The 22,132-nt window shown below is 63.2% G+C and overlaps 1 protein-coding gene across 7 annotated transcripts in view; it reads left to right on the top strand.

Annotated features, from left to right (window-relative positions):
* PIEZO1 (piezo type mechanosensitive ion channel component 1 (Er blood group)) overlaps positions 1 to 22,132 on the top strand; it is a 56,970-nt gene that overhangs the window by 34,409 nt on the left and 429 nt on the right. The window contains exons 4-50 of one of the 7 annotated variants that reach the window (XM_069552663.1): positions 355 to 412; positions 536 to 674; positions 3,353 to 3,521; positions 3,669 to 3,882; positions 3,987 to 4,158; positions 4,242 to 4,355; positions 4,433 to 4,523; positions 5,338 to 5,438; positions 5,728 to 5,988; positions 6,537 to 6,648; positions 6,732 to 6,910; positions 7,016 to 7,164; positions 7,256 to 7,438; positions 7,708 to 7,820; positions 7,922 to 8,076; positions 8,176 to 8,352; positions 8,444 to 8,569; positions 8,645 to 8,845; positions 9,232 to 9,436; positions 12,233 to 12,337; positions 13,005 to 13,158; positions 13,256 to 13,499; positions 13,594 to 13,690; positions 13,781 to 13,952; positions 14,278 to 14,367; positions 14,438 to 14,532; positions 14,831 to 14,902; positions 15,442 to 15,542; positions 15,976 to 16,057; positions 16,128 to 16,184; positions 16,272 to 16,444; positions 16,611 to 16,696; positions 16,892 to 17,080; positions 17,187 to 17,445; positions 17,515 to 17,703; positions 17,875 to 18,136; positions 18,351 to 18,489; positions 18,567 to 18,714; positions 18,794 to 19,008; positions 19,121 to 19,279; positions 19,365 to 19,512; positions 20,764 to 20,952; positions 21,047 to 21,139; positions 21,219 to 21,442; positions 21,514 to 21,636; positions 21,713 to 21,792; positions 21,884 to 22,073. In XM_069552663.1, the coding sequence (XP_069408764.1) occupies positions 355 to 412; positions 536 to 674; positions 3,353 to 3,521; positions 3,669 to 3,882; positions 3,987 to 4,158; positions 4,242 to 4,355; positions 4,433 to 4,523; positions 5,338 to 5,438; positions 5,728 to 5,988; positions 6,537 to 6,648; positions 6,732 to 6,910; positions 7,016 to 7,164; positions 7,256 to 7,438; positions 7,708 to 7,820; positions 7,922 to 8,076; positions 8,176 to 8,352; positions 8,444 to 8,569; positions 8,645 to 8,845; positions 9,232 to 9,436; positions 12,233 to 12,337; positions 13,005 to 13,158; positions 13,256 to 13,499; positions 13,594 to 13,690; positions 13,781 to 13,952; positions 14,278 to 14,367; positions 14,438 to 14,532; positions 14,831 to 14,902; positions 15,442 to 15,542; positions 15,976 to 16,057; positions 16,128 to 16,184; positions 16,272 to 16,444; positions 16,611 to 16,696; positions 16,892 to 17,080; positions 17,187 to 17,445; positions 17,515 to 17,703; positions 17,875 to 18,136; positions 18,351 to 18,489; positions 18,567 to 18,714; positions 18,794 to 19,008; positions 19,121 to 19,279; positions 19,365 to 19,512; positions 20,764 to 20,952; positions 21,047 to 21,139; positions 21,219 to 21,442; positions 21,514 to 21,636; positions 21,713 to 21,792; positions 21,884 to 22,073 (7,054 nt within the window). The remainder of the gene's footprint in view (positions 1 to 354; positions 413 to 535; positions 675 to 3,352; positions 3,522 to 3,668; positions 3,883 to 3,986; positions 4,159 to 4,241; positions 4,356 to 4,432; positions 4,524 to 5,337; positions 5,439 to 5,727; positions 5,989 to 6,536; positions 6,649 to 6,731; positions 6,911 to 7,015; positions 7,165 to 7,255; positions 7,439 to 7,707; positions 7,821 to 7,921; positions 8,077 to 8,175; positions 8,353 to 8,443; positions 8,570 to 8,644; positions 8,846 to 9,231; positions 9,437 to 12,232; positions 12,338 to 13,004; positions 13,159 to 13,255; positions 13,500 to 13,593; positions 13,691 to 13,780; positions 13,953 to 14,277; positions 14,368 to 14,437; positions 14,533 to 14,830; positions 14,903 to 15,441; positions 15,543 to 15,975; positions 16,058 to 16,127; positions 16,185 to 16,271; positions 16,445 to 16,610; positions 16,697 to 16,891; positions 17,081 to 17,186; positions 17,446 to 17,514; positions 17,704 to 17,874; positions 18,137 to 18,350; positions 18,490 to 18,566; positions 18,715 to 18,793; positions 19,009 to 19,120; positions 19,280 to 19,364; positions 19,513 to 20,763; positions 20,953 to 21,046; positions 21,140 to 21,218; positions 21,443 to 21,513; positions 21,637 to 21,712; positions 21,793 to 21,883; positions 22,074 to 22,132) is intronic. The other 6 variants (XM_069552658.1, XM_069552656.1, XM_069552657.1 and 3 more) reach the window with 6 other exon arrangements.

Raw genomic sequence — 22,132 nt, 5'->3', positions numbered from 1 at the left:
GAAGTCAGGTGCCTCGAGGGCCCTCTGGTCCTGGCTCTGAGACCAGGCTTCCCATGTGTGCCCCCTCCAGCTCCCAAGGAGCGGTCGGCCTTGGCCAACAGACCTGAGAGCCCTGCCACAGCCACATAGTGCCCAGCTGGGCTGTGAGTCCCATTCCGCCAGGCAGACTAATGGGCCTCTGACCCACCAGACTTTCCCTGGCTGGGCCTGTTTCCCCACCAGCATAAGCAGCATTCTCGAGCATCCCTGGACACCTGGGGACCTGTGGCTTGAGGGCTTCTGAGGGCCTCTTGGCAACGAAGGGGTTTCTTGGCACCCGCCTGCCTGACCTGGTTCCCCCACCTCTCTCTGCAGGCAGCACCTGGGACACCATCACCTGGGACACCATCTCCCGGCACATTGGGGTCACGAGGTGAGAGTCCTCAGTCTCCCTCGGGGATTTCCTGGGCCTGAGGTGGGGGCCTCCAGCTCCTGGGGTGCCCCCACTGGCCCCAGCCCCACTAAGTCCACCATGGTCTCTCCCTGCCCTCTACAGGCTGGACCTGAAGGACATTCCCAATGCCATCCGCCTGGTGGCCCCTGACCTGGGCATCCTCGTGGTCTCCTCTCTGTGCCTTGGGGTCTGCAGGCGCCTCACGAGGACAGCCCGGTGCAGCCAGCACATCCAGGAGCCGGTGAGGGCTATGGGGCACCCCAGGTCCCAGCCATTTGAGGACTGTTGTATATCCTCTTTCTTTCTTTTCTTAAACAAATGTGGACATTTTAGTTGTAAAAGCCTGTATGTGCCCACTGTGGAGAGATGTGACAGCAGTGGAGAGGTCAAGTGTGTGTCCCATGGGGCACTGGCATTGCAGTGCGTGGTCCCAGCACGTGCGGGGGCTGCAGGCAGCATCTGCCCCAAGAGCTGCTCCTGAGGAGTGTCTTCAGGGCTGCAGGCCACAGGGAATCAGTGGTGCTGGGAGGCTGTGTGTGCTGGCCATCAAGGAGCACCTGGGGACTGATGGATGGACAGACAGATGGATGTTTGAGGAGCACCACCCACAGCTAGGGCATCGGTGGGTTTGTGGACAAGGCAGAGGCTGTGTAGGCTGGAGGCCTAGAGCAGGGCCCTGCATCAGAGTCCTTAGGGTCCCGCCTTGGGTCTTCCCTCCGTGTCCTCTGGTTGAAGGCTCAGCTCTCCTGTCCCTGCACGAGGGCTGTAGTCTTGAGCCTCATTTGGGTCCCACACTCGGCCTCAGCCTCTGTCCAGTAGGACCTGGTTTCCAGGGCTGGGTCAGGTCTGTGATATCCAGGGTCCCTGCCTGGTAGGCGGTGGGGGACACAGGCTCACACCCTTAGCCCCAGTGTCCTTTGGTCAGGCTGCTGATGCTTGTGGAAATGAGAGCCTCAGTCCCCAGAGAAGGGGTGCTTCCTGTCGCAGACTGGGGCTGGGCTCAGCCTGCAACTGACTGCCCATCCCCCGAGTCCTGGGGGGCAAGGCTGGCACCCCCATTTCACAGAAGACATGGGGCCTGGAGGTCAAGTGGCTCTTCCATGTACTTGTGGGGGTCGAGTGGGGGCCGGGGCAGCCCCCTGACTGGCTGGCTCCCTCAATCCCTATGGCGTGTGGCACTGGCAGGCACAGGGGCCAGAGCAGCCTCTGGTTTCCTCGTTAGCAGAGCCAGGGTTTCCAGGAACAGCTCTGACGGGAAGGAGCTAGCTGGTTCCCCATGCCTGGGTCAGAGGGAGGGGGCCAGCCCCCCACTCCATGCTGCCCATCACCTCTTGGACCTCAGAGCAAGGCATCACAGGCACCCAGCATTTAAGGTCTGAGCCAGAAGCAGGCACAGCACCCCTTGCGGACGACCCCACCTGGCAGGGCCATAGCACATGCGTCCGTGAACATGCGCCCATCCCAACTTGGCACACATGTATCCATGCCTGCCCTGCATTTCAGATGGGCTGCGGTGGGGTGTGTGGTCTGGGGGGCTGGCCAAGGCAGGCTGGACGCTGCTAGCGGCCCCCAGCACCTGTCCTTTCGCCCAGCAGCTGCTTCTGTTTTTCCCACACCCAGAAGCGCTCATTTTCCACAGCAGCTTTCCCAGAGCTGGGGCCAGGCTGTGGGCGGAGTGAGTTCAGGCCTGGCTGCTGTGCCTTTTAGGGCTGAGCCCCCACCCCCATTCCAGGACATAACAGGGGGACCCTGGGTACCACTCTGACCCCAAGGCTGGGCCTCCTGCCCTGCCCTGTCCCCTCCACACTAACAGGTATGGCCCAGCAGCACTCCCTGGGGCCTGCCCAGCTCCCCACCTACGTTTGACAAGCAGAAGACAGATTCAGAGAGGTTAGGGGGTGTGCTGAGGCTGCCTGCTGGGAGACGTGGAGCTGGGGTGTGACCAGGTCTCCTGGCTCCTCCACGCTCTCAGCCTGGACTCCGAGGGCTGCCTTGGCCAGGACGGGTGAGGCACAGACCAGCACCCACGTCTCAGGTGGAGACCCAGGGCCTGGGCTTCTGACACAGAGGCTGTTCTTTCTGCCTCCCTCTGGCTCCCCAATTCCAGGAAACAGTCTGTTCTGGGAAACTTTGAGGCAGGGCCAAGGAGACAGACCGTGGTGTGTCTCCGTGCCCGCGGACAGGTAAGGCCAGTAGGGCTGGCCAGGGACACCCAGGAGGCCCACCTCACTCTCCAGATGCCCCACGGGCAGCAGAATGAGAGCAGACTGTCCCCTGGTGTGGTCTCCCCTGGCAGTGTGACCCGAGTGCCCCCACCCCCAAACCTCCACTGCCGTTCTCATAAGGAAGGTGCTGTGGGCCAGGAGTAGGGTGTGGAGCCTCTCTGCGACTGTAGAGTGAGGAGCACCTGTGGCTCTGCCATGCGTCCACTGGGGATGCCCACTGGGGTGCTCTTAGGCCAGGGGCCTGGGGCACAGATGCACGAGCCTGTGGGCTGCCCTGTCCTCGGGGTCCCTGGAGCAGGTGGGAGATAAAGAAGACGCACCTGAGGGGTACCTGGGTCATCTGAGCACCAGGCCTTGGCAGGAAGGTGTCACTGCTGCAGGGGGCCACCTCCAGGAAGGCCTCCAGGGCTGCGAGGCCATGGGAAGGTGGTGGGCAGACCAGGCATGGAGGGCAGCACTGGTGCACACAGGCTAGCAGCCCTGTGAGCTCAGAGGGCCAGCAGTGGGTGTGAAGGGGGTCCAGGGAGACGGCCACAGGGGTGGGCTCCTCCCTCCTCCCTTCCCTCTTTCCCTCCTCCCTCTCCCTCCCCACTTCCTCTTTCCCCCCTTCCTTCTTCCTCCCTCCCACTCTCTACTCCCTCCTCCCCCTCTCCCACCACGTGCCAGACCTCTGCTCTTCCCATGACCTTGGCAGGACGATGACAGTGAGGAAGCTGATGCCGGCTCCCTGGGGGAGCTGCGGGAAGCCCCTGAACTGTCCCCCACACGGAGATCTCGGCTGGCCGCCCGGTTCCGGATCACAGTGCACTGGCTGCTTGTGGCAGCTGGGCGGACTCTGGCCATCATGCTGCTCGCACTGGCAGGTACCCACTGGGCAGGGGGCTGGGACCCCCACCTCTGACCATCACACTGGGAGGGGTCTCAGCAGCCAAGCTCCCCACTGACCAGCGAGACGGTGGTCACACCACCCCAGCCAGGAGTGACCCTGTGTGCCCCTGCCTGGCCCGCAGGCATTGCCCACCCCTCAGCCTTCTCCAGTGTCTACTTCCTGCTCTTCCTGGCCATTGGCACCTGGTGGGCCTGTCATTTTCCCATCAGCCCGTTGGGCTTCAACACCCTCTGCGTCATGGTGGGCTGCTTTGGCACCGGCCATCTCATCTGCCTCTATTGCTACCAGACACCTCTCGCCCAGGCCACTCTCCCACCTGCCAGCATCTGGGCCAGGTGAGGGCTCGCCCCAGGTACCACCCTGCCCTCGCCCCAGCCCTGCCCACGCGGCACCCGTGACCCCCTCACCACAGTATCACCAACATGCCTTCTCTGGGCAGGGTGTTTGGTCTCAAGGACTTTGTGGCCCCCACCAACTGCTCCAGCCCCAACGTGCTGGTCGTCAATGCCGACCACGACTGGCCCGTGTACGTGAGCCCCGGCATCCTGCTGCTGCTCTGCTACACGGTGACCTCGCTCCTGAAGCTCCGCGCCCACCAGCCTGCGGACCAGGTGAGCACCCAGGCCAGCGCCCTGCGTCCCCCACCCCCTCGGGCCGGGGCTAGGGGGCTGAGCCTCACCTCTGGTCTCCACAGAGGAAGGAGGCGGCCGGGGACGATGACACACGGGAGGTGGAGTTGACCGAGGTGGACCAGTGGCCCCAGGGTCAGGCCAGGGTTGTGGCCATCAAGGAGAAAGGGGCTGCCCAGGTGAGGAGTCAGGACTGAGAGGTGGGGCTGGCACGCACCTGCCCAGGGCTTGGCTCATGGGCTTGGCTTGTCTACAGCACACAATGCCTACTCCCACAACACCAGACCCCGAGGACAACTGCATCATACACGACCTCACTGGCCACAGCGCCGCCCAGCAGCGGACCTGTAAGTATATATAGCCATGCAGTGCTGCCCCCTGGCGGCCTTGCCGTATTGGCCTCTCTAGCTGCACCCCTCTTTGGGGCTGCCCACAGACCTTCATGGCTTGGCTGGTAAAGAATCCTCCTGCAATGTGGGAGACCTGGGTTCGATCCCTGGGTTCGATCCCTGGGGTGGGAAGATCCCCTGGAGAAAGGAAAGGCTACCCACTCCAGTATTCTGGCCTGGAGAATTCCATGGACTACAGTCCATGGGGTCGAAAAGAGTCGGACACAACTGAGCGACTTTCACTCACTTACTCACTCACAGACCCAAGACCCTGCAGGGATCTCCCTTGCCTGTCCGCCTGCCTCTCAGTCCCAGAGTTATTCACTGCTCTGTCTTGGGCTGGCTCTGTGTCCCCAGGGCAGGTCTGGGTGTTTTTCTTGGGTGCCTTTTCTTTCTTTTCTTTTGCCCTAAGCCTTGATTTCCATCTTACAAAGCAAGGGATGAAGCTGCTGGCCTTGGGGGATGTGGGTACTCACAGAGCTGGAGGGACTGAGGCCATCTCGTCCACCCTGTCTGTCTAGAGTCTTGGAAACCAAGGCTGGGAGGGGGGCGAGAATGGGCCAGGGTCCCACGACTCATTGGGAAGAGGGTCAGAGTGGAGCCTGGGCCCTTTTCTGCCCCCAGAGCCCCTATGAGACTGTGCTGAGCACGGCTCCAGCACTGTCTGCACTTGGGGGCTGAGTCAGGTATGGGTGAGGGGCTCTGCCCTATTGATGTTGGAGCCTCCCCAGCGGGGGTCCTGCTTCACCTGTGACCCCTACCCTCACCCTAGCATGCCCCCGGCTGGCTGAGCCGAAGGCGACGTCTCCGCTGCACGGCCTGGGCCACCTCATCATGGACCAGAGCTACGTGTGTGCCCTCATTGCCATGATGGTAAGGGCACTGGCGGGACCAGCCAAGGGCTGGGCCTTCCCATGGGCTCTCACGGCGTTACGGGAGAGGATTGTGGCCTGGTGCCTTGTCGCCAGAGGTGGGTGGGACTGCAGCCTGCCTGCTGGGCCACAAGCCGTCCAGGCCAGCCACCAGCCATGTGGTTGTGTGTGCGCACGTTTGTGCGGTGGGTGGGTGGGTGGGCCAGCAGGGCCGGTTTGCTTTCCTGTTGGGGGCCCGACGACATCAGCCTGGGGAGCGTGTGTGCAGCCCTGCCCCGCCCGGCCCGCAGGTGTGGAGCATCACCTACCACAGCTGGCTGACCTTCGTGCTGCTGCTCTGGGCCTGCCTTATCTGGACAGTGCGCAGCCGCCACCAGCTGGCCATGCTCTGCTCGCCCTTCATCCTGCTCTATGGGCTGGCGCTCTGCTGCCTGCGTTATGTGTGGGCCATGGACCTGCAGCCCGAGCTGCCCACCGCCCTGGGCCCCGTCAGCCTGCGCCAGCTGGGGCTGGAACACACCCGCTACCCCTGCCTGGACCTGGGTGCCATGGTGAGTCCGCCCGGCCCTCACCCGGCTCCCAGTGTGGTAGGCATGCTGCAGCCCAGGGCCCGCATCTGGGTGTCACCAGGACCCCCTGGCCAAGGCCAGCATAGTTGCTCAATTGGTGTTTGTCAATGTGTGACAACCTCACGTTGCTGGGGGCACCGTCCTGTCTGCCTGAGATGGGCTCTGTGAGCACTGAATGTGGTCCCGGGTCCCAGTGAGTTTCTGTGCCCCTATGGTGTCCCCTTGTGAGACAGGCCACTGCACCTGGGCATCCATGCCACCGCGAGCCACGTAGGGGCTGTGGGTTACACCTCACCATGTGAGTCCGTGGGCATGCAAGCGTGCAAACACGTGAGCCCATGCTCACCTGTGGGTCTGTGTGCACACAAGATCGTGTGTGAGGAGGAGCCACTGTGTGGGAGTGTGTGCCCGTTTGTGTGTGAACTCATGCCTGCGAGGAGGATAGCAGGTGAGGGGACAGCTTCCTGCTGCAGTCTCGCCTCCGGCTCCCCTGCCTGGGCCCCTCAGTGATGCTGCCCCCCTCTCCTCAGCTGCTGTGCACCCTGACCTTCTGGCTCCTGCTGCGCCAGTTTGTGAAGGAGAAGCTGCTGAGGAGGGCGCGAGCCCCCGTGGCGCTGACGGAGGTCACTGTGGCCGCCACAGGTGAGCAGGCAGGAGGGCTGGGTGACTAGGGGGCAGCTCCTTCCCCAGCTGCCTGGTCCTGATGCCGTGCCCACCCACTGCAGAGCCCACGCGGACGCAGATGCTGCTGCGGAGCCTGGGGGAGCTGGTCAGGGGCATCTACGCCAAGTACTGGATCTACGTGTGCGCAGGCATGTTCATCGTGGTCAGCTTCGCTGGCCGCCTGGTGGTCTACAAGATCGTCTACATGTTGCTCTTCCTGCTCTGTCTCACCCTCTTCCAGGTGCGGGGCTCGAGGCGCAGAGTGGCGGGGGCAGGGGCACAGGGGGCCACGGAGTCAGGGGGGTTGGGCCTCACCGCCAGCCTCACCGCGCCCGTTGGCTGGCAGGTCTACTACAGCCTGTGGCGGAAGCTGCTCAAGGCATTCTGGTGGCTGGTGGTGGCCTATACCATGCTGGTGCTGGTGGCCGTCTACACCTTCCAGTTCCAGGACTTCCCGGCCTACTGGCGCAACCTGACGGGCCTCACTGATGAGCAGTGAGTCTGGGGCAGGGCTGTGGGGGCAGGGCGGGATGCCGCCATGGGGGCCGTGCAGCCATGCTGACCCCTGGCCCGCCGCCCCGCCCAGGCTGGGGGACTTGGGCCTGGAGCAGTTCAGCGTGTCCGAGCTCTTCTCCAGCATCCTGGTCCCTGGCTTCTTCCTGCTCGCCTGCATCCTGCAGCTGCACTACTTCCACCGGCCCTTCATGCGGCTCACTGACCCCGAGCACCGGCCCTTGCCTGGCGCCTGCCCCCCACACCGGGTGCCCGGGTAGGCCTGCCCTCTGGAGCTGGGGGGCTGTAGAGGCTGGTGGTGTCGGGCAGGAGACCTGAAATGGGGGTAGGGCCTCAGCTGTCACCTTCAGGTGCCCCACTGGGGTCACAGGGGTCAGGAGGTCAGCAGGCCCCATGCTCCCACCTGGTGGCTGCAGCACCCACAGCCGGGGTCCCAGAGCCGGGGTGGGGGAGGCAGGAGAGGAAGGGGCTGCAGGGCCACCCCCGGAGCGCAGGTGGGAAGGACACTCCGGGGCCCTGTCCTAGGCAGGACGCGGTGAGCCGGACCCCCCTGCTGCAGCAGGAGGAAGAGGAGGAGGTGCCCAGGGACGAGGGGCTGGGCATGGCCAGCCCCCACCAAGCCATGCAGGTCCCAGAGGGTAAGTTCAGGGTGCCCAGACTTGAGCCCCGGAGCCCCATCTGCACAGGACAGGATGGCCCAGGCCCCTCCTCTTCACTGTCCCCCCAACCACTCCCCCAGCCAGCAAGTGGGGCCTGGTGGCTGAGCGGCTGCTGGACCTGGCCACCGGCTTCTCGGACATCGTCACCCGCGTGCAGGTACTGGTGCGGCGCCTGCTGGAGCTGCACATCTTCAAGCTGGTAGCCCTGTACACCGTGTGGGTGGCCCTGAAGGAGGTGAGTATGGACATGCTCGCACACCCGCGTGGGCCCCCGGGCGCTGTGGCAGGGGGCAAGGGGCCTGTGGGGAGGGTGCTGACTCCCCACCACCCATAGGTGTCGGTGCTGAACTTCCTGCTGGTCGTGCTCTGGGCCTTCGCCCTGCCCTACCCACGCTTCCGGCCCATGGCCTCGTGCCTGGCCACCGTGTGGACCTGCATCATCATCGTGTGCAAGATGCTATACCAGCTCAAGGTGGTCAACCCCCACGAGTATGCCAGCAACTGCACAGAGGTACGCGTCACAGTGGAAGGGCGGGTGCAGAGGGCCTGGGTGGGGGTCCATCCCTGAGGTCAGCATGCAGTGCCCGCCGCTCCTCTCCCAGCCCTTCCCCAACAGTACGAACCTGCAGAAGACGGAGATCCGCCAGTCCTTGCTGTATCGCGGGCCTGTTGACCCCGCCAACTGGTTTGGGGTGCGGAAGGGCTTCCCCAACCTGGGCTACATCCAGGTGAGTGCAGCAGGCAGGTGGGCCAGGTAGGGGGCGCTGCGGGGCGCGTGGGGCCTGACTGCCCTTGCCCCTCAGAACCACCTGCAGATCCTGCTGCTGCTGGTGTTTGAGGCCATGGTGTACCGGAGCCAGGACTACCACCGCCGCCGGCACCAGCTGGCCCCGCTGCCCGCCCAGGCCGTCTGCACCGAGGGCACCCGCCAGCAGCTGGACCGCGACCTGCCCAGCTGCCTCAAGTACTATGTGAACTTCTTCTTCTACAAATTCGGGCTGGAGGTGAGGCGGGGGTCAACCCTTGCCCCTTCCATGGGGTTGGGCTCAGCCTCAGGGGTCCTTGCCACCCTCTGTGGGGCCTTTGCTGAGCAAGGGCTAGAGGGGATGGGGGGTGGTGCAGACCAAGGAGGCCGGGGGCCCCAGCTGCAGGTGGGCTTGGGCTCACGCTCAGCTCTGTCGTGGGGCCCCCACCTTGATTCCCCCAGCATGGAGACCTGTTTAGCCTCTCTGCTCCTCCAGGAGAGTGGCCTGGTCCACTGCCCCCATCCTGGGCACAACACCTTCTGCCTGCCAAGGCCACCCAGAGGCAGAGCCAGGAGGACCCCCCCACCCCCGCCGCTGGCTCGCTGTCCTCACCCTGGCCACCCCCTTCCTCTCTGCCACCCCAGGTCTGCTTCCTGGCGGCCGTGAATGTGATCGGGCAGCGCATGAACTTCATGGTCATCCTGCACGGCTGCTGGCTGGTGGCCATCCTTACGCGCCGACGCCGGGAGGCCATCGCCCATCTCTGGCCCAATTACTGCCTATTCCTGGCACTCTTCCTGCTGTACCAGTACCTGCTGTGCCTGGGAGTCCCCCCCGCCCTGTGCATTGGTGAGTGGGTCACCGGCTGGGCACACGCTGGGTGCCCTGGCCCCTGGTGTGGTGTCAGGCCCCTCCCACCTGCACCCCCTCCCCCTCCGTGGGCTCTGTGGGCTGCAGCCGTGCCAGCTCTAGGGGGCAGTGCTGGCCCCTCGTTCACTGGTCTCCCTGAATCCGTTGTTTTCTTTTTGCCAAAAATTTTATTTTGAAAAGTTTCAAATGATCAGAGAGGTTGAGAGTTTGAAAAATAGTCCAGGGAGCAGACGTGTGCTCCTCTTGGCTAGTGGGGGCTATCTGGAGTCCACGTCCAGTATGCCCAGGGTGGAGGCCTCTGTGTGCAGGGCGGTGACCATGCTTGGCTGCCCATCCCTGGACGACACCTTGGTCTGGTGCACCATCCAAGCTCAGCGGCCGCATCCTCAAGGCAGTGTCCCTGGTGGGTGCTGGTTCTGAGCAGGACCTGACAAGAGCGCTTGGCCATCTCCTTCTGTCGCCTTTCTGTTATGACCTTTCCAGAGTCAGGCCACAGGCTGGCAGAAAGCCCTGATCTTGGAATTGTGGGCTATGCCCCAGGCTTAGAGGCTGGTGAATACGTGGGCAGGAACAGCCCACACGGGGGCAGTGAGCGGCCGTCAGCCCTGCATGCTGAGGGGCTGAGGCTCAGTCTTGTGTGTGCACATCCACACCTGCAGACTCTCCCTGCTGCAGGCAGGCCTGCATGCGATAGACATCGGTTCCGACCTCGGTTACTCCTGGCACACTTGTTAGTCGTCCTGTGAGAGGAGCTTGGGTTTCTCCCCCTCCTGCTGTTTCCTGTGGTCTGCAGGTACAGGGGTTTCTCTGGATGCCTTGTAATGTCCTGTGCTCCCTTTCACATTCGGAGCATCTCAGCGGTGCCCGTGGAGCCCCCAGGCAGGCCCTTCCTCCCTCAGTGTCTGTAGAAGGCAGATCCCTGGCCCGTGAAATGCCCCCTTTGGTTGACAGTCTGTGAGTTTTGACAGCAGCAGAAGCAGAACAGAGTTTGCAAACATGCTTCACTTAGTTGTGAAGCGCCCGCCTCTGACTTGACCTGGCACAGCGACCCAAGTTAAGAACCGGAACAGGTGCCGGGCCCCGACGCTGGGCAGAGCCACAGGCTGCCGTGTATGGCCCTGGTGGCCCTGCCCCCCAGCTCTCTGTCCGAGGCCCCTGAGCAGATCCCTCGCACTGGCCCCACAGTCTTCTTGGGCTCCTCTGTCTCTTGTCATCTTGGGGCTTCCGGAGCACAAAGCAGTTGTCTCTAGAAACTCTCCACACAGCACTGTCATGGATTTCATTAGACCAGTTTATGCGTCTTTGTCAAGAAATGTGCAGCTGCGAATATTCCGTCTCAGGGCATCACATTGCGGCAGGTGTATCCCATCGTAGGTGATGGCCTTCCACCAGCGGGCCTGGCACTGCTTGTCACTGTCATGTGTGTGGTTGTGGAAGAGACCTTGGGACATGGCGAGGGCCTCATTCCCGTGTAAACCCTCACCCACTCAGGGGATCCATCCACAGGAGTGTCTGGTTTTCTGGTGGTAACTTTGTCCCCTATGGTGCCCAGTTGGCATCTTCTGTAAGGGAGCTGTCCCCTCACCCCGCTGGTCTGTCTAGCTGTTTCCCTGTCCATACAGATTCTGGGCCTTCATTCCTGGGCTTCTGCTCTCACCTGTCATTGGGGCTTTGAGTTCACACAGTCCCTGCGTGGCTCTGGGACATGTCCTCACTTGGTTCCATGAGGTGCTGCCTCCTTAAGAGACCCCCTGCTCCCCGGCCCCAGGAAAGTGGCCCCTGCCCCACGGAGCCTGGTTTCTTTCACTGGAGAGTGGAACTCAGAAACCAAGAACAGGTCCCGGCCGTGTTGTTGCTACGAGTGTCACTGCTCCAACACCCTCTCGCTGGACAATGTCTTTAGTTAAGACACCTCTTCTGAAGTTACTCAGGGTGGCTCCGTTCTGCACCCTCCCCCACCCCCGAAGGTGTGTCATGCGCACCTTGTCAGGTTAGACCCCTTGTCAGTCTCCGCTCCGTCCTGGGCTCCCCCAGCACTGTGTAATGTAGGAAAATTCAGTCTTTGGTGCTGACCAGGGCAGGAGCTCTGTGTGCCCCCCAGGTTCCCGCCCCCCACCTCCTTTTGCCATCAGCCCCCCCACCCTGCTTCCAGGAACCACTGTGGTCTCTGTCCCTGTCTGCAGAACAGCACGTGAGTAGGGTAGTTTAACCTCAGGCTGTGGCTTCTCTCACGAGACACTGTTTAGGGTCAAGATCCGCTGGGCTGTGGGCTTGCGACCCCTAGTAGGCAGTTTTCTGTGCTTTGGATGCGCCAGAGTGGGCTTGACCTTTAACCCTTGGATGGCATCGGGTGGTCTCCAGGCCTGAGATGTTGGGGATGAGGCGCTAGAGGTTTGCTTGTTCACCAGTGTGCAGGTGTCTGTGGGGCCATGGTTTCTGTTTCTCTGGGTGATCACCCCAGGTAGTCCTCCCGGTTCCCCTCTGCTCTGGTACTGGGCATCCACACTGTTTTCTTTTAGACATTCTGACAGGTGCGCAGTGAAGCCTCATTTGGGTCTACCTGGGCTGTGGCCCACACGCAAGGCTCCGGCCCCACCCCCCTCAACCCCTGCGCCCCACCCACATCCCCCCGCCCACTCAGGGTGTCTGGAGCGAATGTCTATGACAGCTGGGCTCCCTGGGTCTGTGTGCAAGAGGGTGTGTATGAGTGACTCCTGGGGTTACTGGGGTTGGAGGTGGGTTGGGACAGTGGGTGACCACACCCTCTGCCTACAGACTACCCATGGCGCTGGAGCCGGGCCGTCCCCATGAATTCCGCACTCATCAAGTGGCTGTACCTGCCTGATTTCTTCAGCGCACCCAATGCCACCAACCTCATCAGTAAGTCCCCAGCCCCTCACGCACACACGCCACTGCCAGCCTTGCTGAGACCGTTCAGATGCCCATGGGATGGTCAGCGAGTGGGCACCGACCGTCCTCTCCAGCCAGCAAGGGGCCCATCGTCCAGGCCTCACCAGGCAGTCCAGTCCTGCCATTCCCTGTGGGGTCTGTGTTCCATGAATGTACCCCATCCCACAGGCCTATCTCACATGTACACACTCCACCACACACACACGTCTGCTCACTGGTGTGGGTACAGGTGTGCATGCAGGAGCAGACATGGGCGGACCCGGGTGTGGAGACTGAGGCCGCATGGCACACAGTCAGGCTCGCGCTGGCCTCGCTTCCTGATGCGTGTGGTTCAGACATGGGCGGACCCGGGTGTGGAGACTGAGGCCGCGTGGCACACAGTCAGGCTCGCGCTGGCCTCGCTTCCTGATGCGTGTGGTTTGTGTACGCAGATCTACATGTACACACGGAAAATGCACACAGGTGTGCTCTCTGACACCCACGTGCACGTCCACACAGTGTGTAGATGCTGGCGTAAACATGCACGGACGTTTCTGCTCAGCTGCCCACACACCCCATCACCCCAGGATAAGGGCCGAGCTGGCAGGAAGTGGACTGCACTTCCCGGGCATGACAGTGGCCTCCCATTTGCCCACAGGTGACTTCCTCCTGCTGCTCTGTGCCTCACAGCAGTGGCAGGTGTTCTCGGCCGAGCGCACGGAGGAGTGGCGGCACATGGCTGGCGTCAATACTGACCACCTGGAGCCGCTGCGGGGGGAGCCCAACCCCGTGCCCAACTTCATCCACTGCAGGTGGGGGTCTTAGAGGCTGTGGGACTCCTGGGGCTGTGGTCCCGGGCTGCCGGGGAGGTGGTGGTGACCTGAGTCCATGGTGACATCCACCCGGCAGGTCCTACCTCGACATGCTGAAGGTGGCTGTCTTCCGCTACCTCTTCTGGCTGGTGTTGGTGGTAGTGTTCATCACGGGGGCCACGCGCATCAGCATCTTTGGGCTGGGCTACCTACTGGCCTGCTTCTACCTGCTGCTCTTCGGCACCAGCCTGCAGCAGAAGGACACGCGTGCCCGCCTCGTGCTGTGGGACTGCCTCATCCTTTACAACGTCACTGTCATCGTCTCCAAGAACATGCTCTCTGTGAGCCTGGCCCCGCCCCATCTCACCTGGCCCCACCCCACCTCCCTGGCTCCGCCCTACCCTGCCACCCAGACTGACACTTCTCCGCCTGCAGCTCCTGTCCTGTGTCTTCGTGGAGCAGATGCAGAGCAGCTTCTGCTGGGTCATCCAGCTCTTCAGCCTCGTATGCACTGTCAAGGGCTACTACGACCGTGAGTGGGCGAAGCGGGTGGCCGGGGCCCCGGGGGTGCTCCAGGACACCCGGTTTACAGGACCCTGACCTGGACCGTGTCCGTCCGCAGCCAAGGAGATGCTGAGCCGAGACCAGGACTGCCTGCTGCCCGTGGAGGAGGCAGGCGTCCTGTGGGACAGTGTCTGCTTCCTGTTTCTGCTGCTGCAGCGCAGGGTGTTCCTCAGCTACTACTTCCTGCACGTTCAGGCCGAGCTCCGTGCCACGGCCCTGCAGGCCTCCAGGTGTGCTGCCCCTCTGTGACTTGACTTGTCACCTAGAGGGAGAACCAAGGAGACAGACCCCCTGGGACCTTCTCAGGACCTTGGTGATGCGCGGTCTCGCCCCCTTCTTGGTTGCTGGCTGGACTGAGGTCACGTCCCCACTGGAAGGCCTTCCTCCCCAGCCCTGCGCTTTGGCTGCTCCTGTTCCCTCTCTCCTACCCTGTGATACTGGAGGTTCTAGGAGGGTCTCCCTCTCCCCATAGCAGGACAAGGAGAGGTGTGGGTGGGTAGGACCTGAGCCCCCTGGGCCAGGCCATAGCTAATGCGCAGCCTTGCTGTCCTACAGGGGCTTTGCTCTCTACAATGCTGCCAATCTCAAGACCATTGAGCTCCACCGCAGGGCAGAGGAGAAGTCGCTGGCCCAGCTGAAAAGACAGTAGGTGCCATGTGGGCAAGGCCAGGGTTTTCCCAATTTGCCCAATGCTGAGCCACCTCCCCTTCTGTAGGATGGAGCGGATCCGGGCCAAGCAAGAGAAGCACAGGCAGGGCCGGGCCAACCGAGGCCGCCTTCAGGGCTCCCCGGACCCCGGCCAAGAGCCAGGTGAGTGTGGACAGAGCCTTGGCACCCACATCCCGTGTGTCCATGCCCGCTGGAGCCATGTCCGTGCTGTGTGACGTCCCACAGGGCTTCTGGCCCATCTGCCCTGTGCTGTGTGGTCACCCTGTCCCTGCAGGCCATGTGGCCGGACCGTGACTATCATCTGCACTTGTGGGCTGTCCTCCACCCGCCATGGCACTTCATATAGCCCCTTCATTGCCCAGGGGCTCCGAGTCTCTGTCTGCTGAGGGGCCGCCTGCACCCCTTCCCACTGGCTCATGCGCACCCTGCCCCTCCACAGGGCCCGGTAGTCCAGGGGGCTCCTCCCCGCCACGACAACAGTGGTGGCGGCCCTGGCTGGACCACGCCACAGGTACTGCCCCCACCTGGCCTTCCCTGACCACCCTTCAGAGCCGCTGTGCGCTAGGCAGGCCTCCCTCTTGCCCTGCCCTGACCTGGCCGGCACCCCCCGGGAGCCCTGCTCTCAGGCTTCACACTGAGCCTCTGGGTCATCAGGGGCCACGTCCCCACAACAGGCTCTGTGTGTCTTCTGCTTTCTAACTCTTGGACTCAGACGTCTGAATCTTGGCTGCTGGCTGGCAGTGCCCCTCCTTCCCAGCCCTGCCCTCTCGTGTTCTTCTCGTCCAGTCTGGTCTCGTCCCGCTGCTCTTGCTGTGTCCTGTGCATGTGCCGCTGTCTCCCGGCCTGCCGCTGCCTGGTTCTTGCCCATGGCCATCCCTCTGGGGAGGGTGGCATGCGGGCCTTTGCCCCAGGGTCACGGGCTGCTGAGGGTCCCAAGCTGGCCAGAATAGCCAGACTGTTACTGGACCCATTCCAAACCAAGGAGATGAACTTGAGGGTCTGGGGGGAGGGGGAAGGGTGGCTGGCTCTCAGTGGCCCCCTTGCCTGCAGTTATCCACTCTGGGGACTACTTCCTGTTCGAGTCAGACAGTGAGGAGGAGGAGGAGGCCCAGCCTGAGGACCCCAGGCCATCATCACAGAGCGCCTTCCAGGTGAGCATGTAGGCCTGACACTCCCTAGGCCTGGGGCACCTACCCAGCCCATTCCAACCTCCTGCACTTACATACGTGGGGAAGGCAGGATCTAGGGGTACAGGTCATGGGCAGCTGTGTGCCCCCTCTGCCCACCTCCCCGGGCCCTGACTGACCACCCTGGTCTCTTGAGAAGGCTCACTGTTTGCTAGACACAACCTTCCTGTCCACCTTTGGGCTCCTGTTCTCAGCATGGGGACTGGCGCTGAGTGGCAGCCAGGATGTGCCGAGTGGCTCATGTACCACCCCCGTCTTCCCACCACAGCCCCCCAGGGATCTGATGGCCCCCACTCTGGCCTCCTGACCCCAGGCTGCTCCTGGATGGAGGCAGAGGTGGGTAAATGGGATCCCATGGCAGGGGTGGCAGGGTGCTAACCCAGGGCCCTGCCTGCAGATGGCGTACCAGGCATGGGTGACCAACGCGCAGACGGTGCTTCGGCAGCAGCGGCAGCAGCAGGCCGAGCAGCAGCGCACAGGTGAGTCTGGCTGTGGGCAGGTTGTGGGGTGGTGGGGAGGCAAATCGCTGATCAGATCCCCTGTGTCTAGGAGGCGACCCAAGCCAGGAGGCAGGGCTGGCAGAGGGCTTGGAGGACGAGGTAACCGGTGAGTTGGCACCAAGGGCTGCAGTCAGGGAGCGGGGGTCACCCGCTGACCGCTCCTTTACGCCCTCCTGCCCAAACCTCGCCGCAGGCCGCAGCCATGTGATGCAGCGAGTGCTGAGCGCCGTGCAGTTCCTGTGGGTGCTGGGCCAGGCACTGGTGGACGGGCTGACGCGCTGGCTGCACGACTTCACGCGGCACCACCGCGCCATGAGCGACGTACTGCGCGCAGAGCGCTACCTGCTCACGCAGGAGCTGCTCCGGGTGAGCGGGCTGCCGTGGCCCCGCAGTGCCACGCCGGGCCAGGCCCTGGGTCCGCCCCCTATGCCGACGCCCCGCCCACTACCACATGCCCCGCCCCTGCACAGACGCCTGTCACGCCCCTCCTTTTGCCCAAATCGGTTGACCTGAGCCCCTGGCTGCCCTGCAGGGCGGAGAGGTGCGCCGGGACGTGCTGAACCAGCTGTACACCAGCGAAGCCGAGGCGGCCCGTGATGCGCTGAGCACAGCATCGAGGTAGGACCCGGGGCGGCCGGCTCAGGACAGTGGGGACCCACCTCACGCGGCCTGTCCAGCCCCAGCACCTGAGCTGCTGCACAGGGGGTGGTAGCCGGCTGGACCCTTGTCCACCAGAGACCCAGAGGCCCTCCAGGATTGCCCCCAGAGCCCGAGCAGTGTGCAGGCCGCCTTGTGAACTGCTCTCTCCCGCAGCGGGCTCGGGGTGGAGGAGCCACTGAGCAGCATGACCGAGGACACCAGCAGCCCCCTGAGCACCGGCTACAACACCCGCAGCAGCAGCGAAGAGGTGGTCGCCGAGCCCGGGGCTTCTCTGCGCGGCTCTGGGGAGCTTCCCACCGGCCGCGGCCGAATGCGCACAGCTAGTGAGCTGCTGGTGGACAGGTGAGCAGGGAGGGGTGCACAGCGGGTGGTCCCCGAGGCTCCGAGCCGGTGCCGGTGCTGGTGCCGTCCAGGCCTCTGCGCCAGGCCTGAGCCTGGTCTCCCGCAGGCGCATGCACATTCCGGAGCTGGAGGAGGCGGAGCAGTTCGCGGCTGGGCGGGGCAGGGCGCTTCGGCTGCTGGAGGCCCTATACCAGTGCGTGGCTGCCCACTCGGAGCTGCTGTGCTACTTCGTCATCGTCCTCAACCACATGGTCACTGCCTCAGCCACCTCCCTCGTGCTGCCCGTGCTGGTCTTCCTGTGGGCCATGCTCTCCATCCCGAGGCCCAGCAAACGCTTCTGGATGACGGCCATCGTCTTCACTGAGGTGGGAGTCGCTGGAGGGGTGGAGGTGGGCGTGGGGTGCGGGCGCCACGCTGACCTCTCTCCCCTGCAGGTCACGGTGGTCGCCAAGTACCTGTTCCAGTTTGGCTTCTTCCCCTGGAACAGCCACGCTGTGCTGCGGCGCTATGAAAACAAGCCCTACTTCCCGCCGCGCATCCTGGGCCTGGAGAAGAGCGACAGCTACGTCAAGTATGACCTGCTGCAGCTCATGGCGCTCTTCTTCCACCGTGCACAGCTGCTGGTGAGTGCTCACAGACACACCTGCACACGTAGATGGACACATGGGAACGCACACACGCAGCCGGTTTGTTTCAGGAAGCAGGCAGGACATAGTGGGGTCCAAGGTGGGCCTGGCCATCTCACCCAGCCCAGCGTGGCTGCACCAGCCTCATCAGCCTGCCTCACTCCACAGTGCTACGGCCTCTGGGACCACGAGGACCCCCCATTGTCCAAGGAGCACGACAGGGGCAGTGCAAAGGAGAAGGGGGCTGAGGAGGAGCCAGCCCTGCCTGCACCCCAAGAGGAGCCAGGAGGGGTGGCCAGGCCCCCTGCTGAGGACCACGTCCAGGCGGAAGCGAAGGGTGGGCCCCTAGAGCCCGGCGGCAAGAGACGCATCAGCCTCCGTTTCAGGAGGAGGAGGAAAGAGAGCACGGAAACCAGAGGACAGGCCATTGGTACGAGGGCCTACCCAATGGAGCCACTCACACCCCATGGCCCTCACAGCCTCTGCTGGTGACCCTGGGGAGGTCCCTGCACTCGGTTTGGTCTGTACAAAGTGGGCTGGCTGCACTGGCAGCCCCTTTGGGGTTTCTCGGGATGGTCAGGAGTCTGAGCTGGGCCAGCCGGTGCCGTGCGGGCTCCACCGTCAGTGGCGGCTGCTCCCCACAGAAGGCGAGGAAGAGGAGGCAGCAGCAGTGGCGGTGGTGGCAGCGGGGGCAGAGACCTTGCGGAGAGAGAAGAGGCGGAGTCGTCCCCGGGAAAGAGTGCGGGTGCTGGGGGTCCGGCTGCAGAGCTTCTGCTTGTCCCTGTGAGTGCCCAGCTGGGAGCGCCCAGGTGAGGGTGGGAGGGAGGAGCAGGTCCTCGACTGAGCCTGCCCGCCCGCAGGGCCCGGAGCATGTACTGGCCCGTGCGGCGCTTCTTCCAGGACATCCTGCACACGAAGTACCGGGCTGCCACCGACGTCTACGCACTCATGTTCCTGGCCGACGTCATTGACTTCATCATCATCATCTTCGGATTCTGGGCCTTTGGGGTGAGCTGGGTCTCGGCCCTGGTGAGTCCAGGCTCCGCAGCCTCCCCAGCACCTCTGACCTCTGCTCTCCTGGCCACAGAAGCACTCGGCAGCCACGGACATCACATCCTCCCTGTCAGACGACCAGGTGCCCGAGGCCTTCCTGGTCATGCTGCTGATCCAGTTCAGCACCATGGTCATCGACCGCGCCCTCTACCTGCGCAAGACCGTGCTGGGCAAGCTGGCCTTCCAGGTCGTCCTGGTGCTGGCTGTCCACCTCTGGATGTTCTTCATCCTGCCCGCCGTCACCGAGCGGTGCGTGCCAGGGTGCAGGCCCTGTCCGGACACAGGCTTTGTGGTGCTTGGTGGAGGCAGGGTTGGGGGGGGTGGGCACCCTGACCTGACCTGGCCTCCCGGTCCCATCCAGGATGTTCAGCCAGAACGCGGTGGCCCAGCTGTGGTACTTTGTGAAATGCATCTACTTCGCTCTGTCCGCCTACCAGATCCGCTGCGGCTACCCCACCCGCATCCTCGGCAACTTCCTCACCAAGAAGTACAACCACCTCAACCTCTTCCTCTTCCAGGGGTGAGTGTGGGCAGCCTGGGGCGCAGGGCGGAGGCAGGGGCTGTCATCCCTCCAGCCCTCCTGACAGTGCCCTGGCCTCGGGCAGGTTCCGGCTGGTGCCATTCCTGGTGGAGCTGCGGGCGGTGATGGACTGGGTGTGGACGGACACCACACTGTCTCTGTCCAACTGGATGTGCGTGGAGGACATCTACGCCAATATCTTCATCATCAAGTGCAGCCGAGAGACTGAGAAGGTGCCGGGGCCCCGGGGGGCACTGGCCACTCACTCCTACTGGGGTCCCACCTGGGGTTCACCGCCCACGCAGCAGGAGTCCAGAGAGCACTGTCCTAAAATCCTCCTGGTGGCCAGAAAGGGCTCCTCCCAGGGGACGGTGACTGAGGCTGCCTCAGGGACGGCCCAACCACAGAGGGGCCGGAGCCGACACTGGGCAGGAGGGGCCTGGCATCTGGGCCCTGGCTCATTGTCGTGGGTCACGGTGTGAGCACTGACCTCTTAACTGGGCTTTTGTGCTTTCTCGTCAGTTTTATTGATAAAATTCACACATCACCAGGTAGATGGTTTCTAGTATATTCAAATCTCCATAAGCATCAGCACAGGTAAGACCACACTCATCATCCAAACAGAAACTCCAGCCCCACCAGCAGTCGGCCCCCAGCCCCATCCACCCGCCACACGGGTGTGCCTGTTCCTGTCACGCCAGCTGCACGGACCCACAACACAGGGCCTTCCACGACTGGCTTCTCGCAGCGCAGTGTGGTCCAAGCTTATCCATGCAGCTGTACCAGTTTCTTCTAGTGGCTAAGTAGTAGTCCACTGTGGTTAAGACTTGTGTATGTCCTGAAAAAAAAAGCCTCCACAGCCTTTCATATCTCCTGGGTGTGCACTTAGGAAGGAACCCTGTGTCTCTGGGGGCCCCCTTCCGAGCCCTGTGGCTGTGGCGTGGCAGGGACGCCAGCCTGCTTGCCCCACGCCCTGGCAGGGAGGGAGGTGTCTCACTGTGCTTCTCCTGTCTCACCTGGTGACCTGTTTCCCATCAAGCATCTTTCCCCGTGCTTGTTGGTCACCTGTGTATCATTGTCTTTGGAGAGACAGTCTGTCCAGGTTTCTCTCTGGTTCTTACTTGGGTGGTGTTTTTCATTGTGAGGGCTCCTTATGCATTCTGGAAGTTAGACCCTTATCAGATAGATCTGCCCTGAAAGCATCTACTGCTTTAGGTCTCCCATGAGTTCATCTTTGTCAAGGATGTGGGTGACCAGCGCCCTCTGTGGCAAAGGCTTTCCTTCCCCACAGCCTCAAGGTGGGGGTCTGGTTCTGGCTTTGAGCTCTACTCCCTGGTCAGCTATCTTCACCTATGGCTTCAGTTTCAAAGTATGGTCAAGGCTTGACTTTGTGGGGGTCACAGGGGAGCCTGAGACCACAATGCCTGCTGCCAGGACCTGGCACGGGGCCAGGTGGGTCACCTGTGTTTACCCCCCACCTCCAGAAATACCCGCAGCCCAAGGGGCAGAAGAAGAAAAAGATCGTCAAGTACGGCATGGGCGGCCTCATCATCCTGTTCCTCGTGGCCATCATCTGGTTCCCCCTGCTCTTCATGTCCCTGGTGCGCTCTGTGGTTGGTGTCGTCAACCAGCCCATCGACGTCACTGTTACCCTCAAGCTGGGCGGCTATGAGGTGAGCATCACACGGGGGCCTGGCTTCACGTGGCTGCTGGTGCCGGGGCTGGGGGGCCTCTCCGGGCGCCAGGTCACCGTGTCCCCACCGCCAGCCCCTGTTCACCATGAGCGCCCAGCAGCCATCCATTGTGCCCTTCACGCACCACGCCTACGAGGAGCTGTCCAAGCAGTTTGACCCCCACCCGGTGAGTGGCCCCCTGTGCGTCTGCCTGTGGTGGGAGGGGGTTCCGGCTGCTCGCCACTGAGATGCTGCCCTGCACCCAGCTGGCCATGCAGTTCATCAGCCAGTACAGCCCCGAGGATATCGTCACGGTGCACATCGAGGGCAGCTCCGGGGCACTGTGGCGCATCAGCCCGCCGAGCCGGGAGCAGATGAAGCGGGAGCTGTATAACGGCACGGCCGACATCACCCTGCGCTTCACCTGGAACTTCCAGAGGTGTGTCCTGGGGGGGCGCCCCACCCTGTGCTTCACCTGGAACTTCCAGAGGTGCATCCTGGGCGGGGGACAACCTCAAGGGCTCACACACCCCACCGGGTCACACTGTGCCCCTGCTGTAGGGACCTGGCCAAGGGCGGCAGCGTGGAGTACACCAACGAGAAGCACACCCTAGACCTGGCCCCCAACAGCACCGCCCGGCGGCAGCTGGCCAGCCTGCTAGAAGGCACCTCGGATCAGTCCGTGTGAGTGGGTCGGGGGGCTGGGTGTGGAGGCCACAGGAGGGCTGGACCAGGCCTGACTTACCACTTCTCCCCACAGCGTCATCCCCCATCTCTTCCCCAAGTACATCCGTGCCCCCAACGGGCCTGAAGCCAACCCTGTGAAGCAGCTGCAGCCCAGTGAGTGGGGCAGGGGTTCTGGGTGGGGGTGCTGGCTGCGGCCACGGCCCTGGACAGCTGGGGGCCCTGACCCCTCCTGGTTCCCACCTAGATGAGGAGGCTGACTACCTCGGCGTGCGTATCCAGCTGCGCAGGGAGCGTGTGGGCACAGGGGCAGCTGGCTTCCTCGAGTGGTGGGTCATTGAGCTGCAGGACTGCCAGGCCAACTGCAACCTACTGCCCATGGTCATCTTTAGTGACAAGGTCAGCCCACCCAGCCTGGGCTTCCTGGCCGGCTACGGGTGAGTGTGGCGGGGCCAGGGGGCAGGTTGGGGCGGGTTGCAGGCCAGCGGCAGCCCTG

This window comes from Ovis canadensis, chromosome 14 (genome assembly GCF_042477335.2).
Source record: "Ovis canadensis isolate MfBH-ARS-UI-01 breed Bighorn chromosome 14, ARS-UI_OviCan_v2, whole genome shotgun sequence".
Classification (NCBI taxonomy): Eukaryota; Metazoa; Chordata; class Mammalia; order Artiodactyla; family Bovidae; genus Ovis; species Ovis canadensis.
The sequence above is the reverse complement of the archived record's forward strand: the minus strand, read 5'-3'. Positions and strand labels throughout refer to the sequence as shown.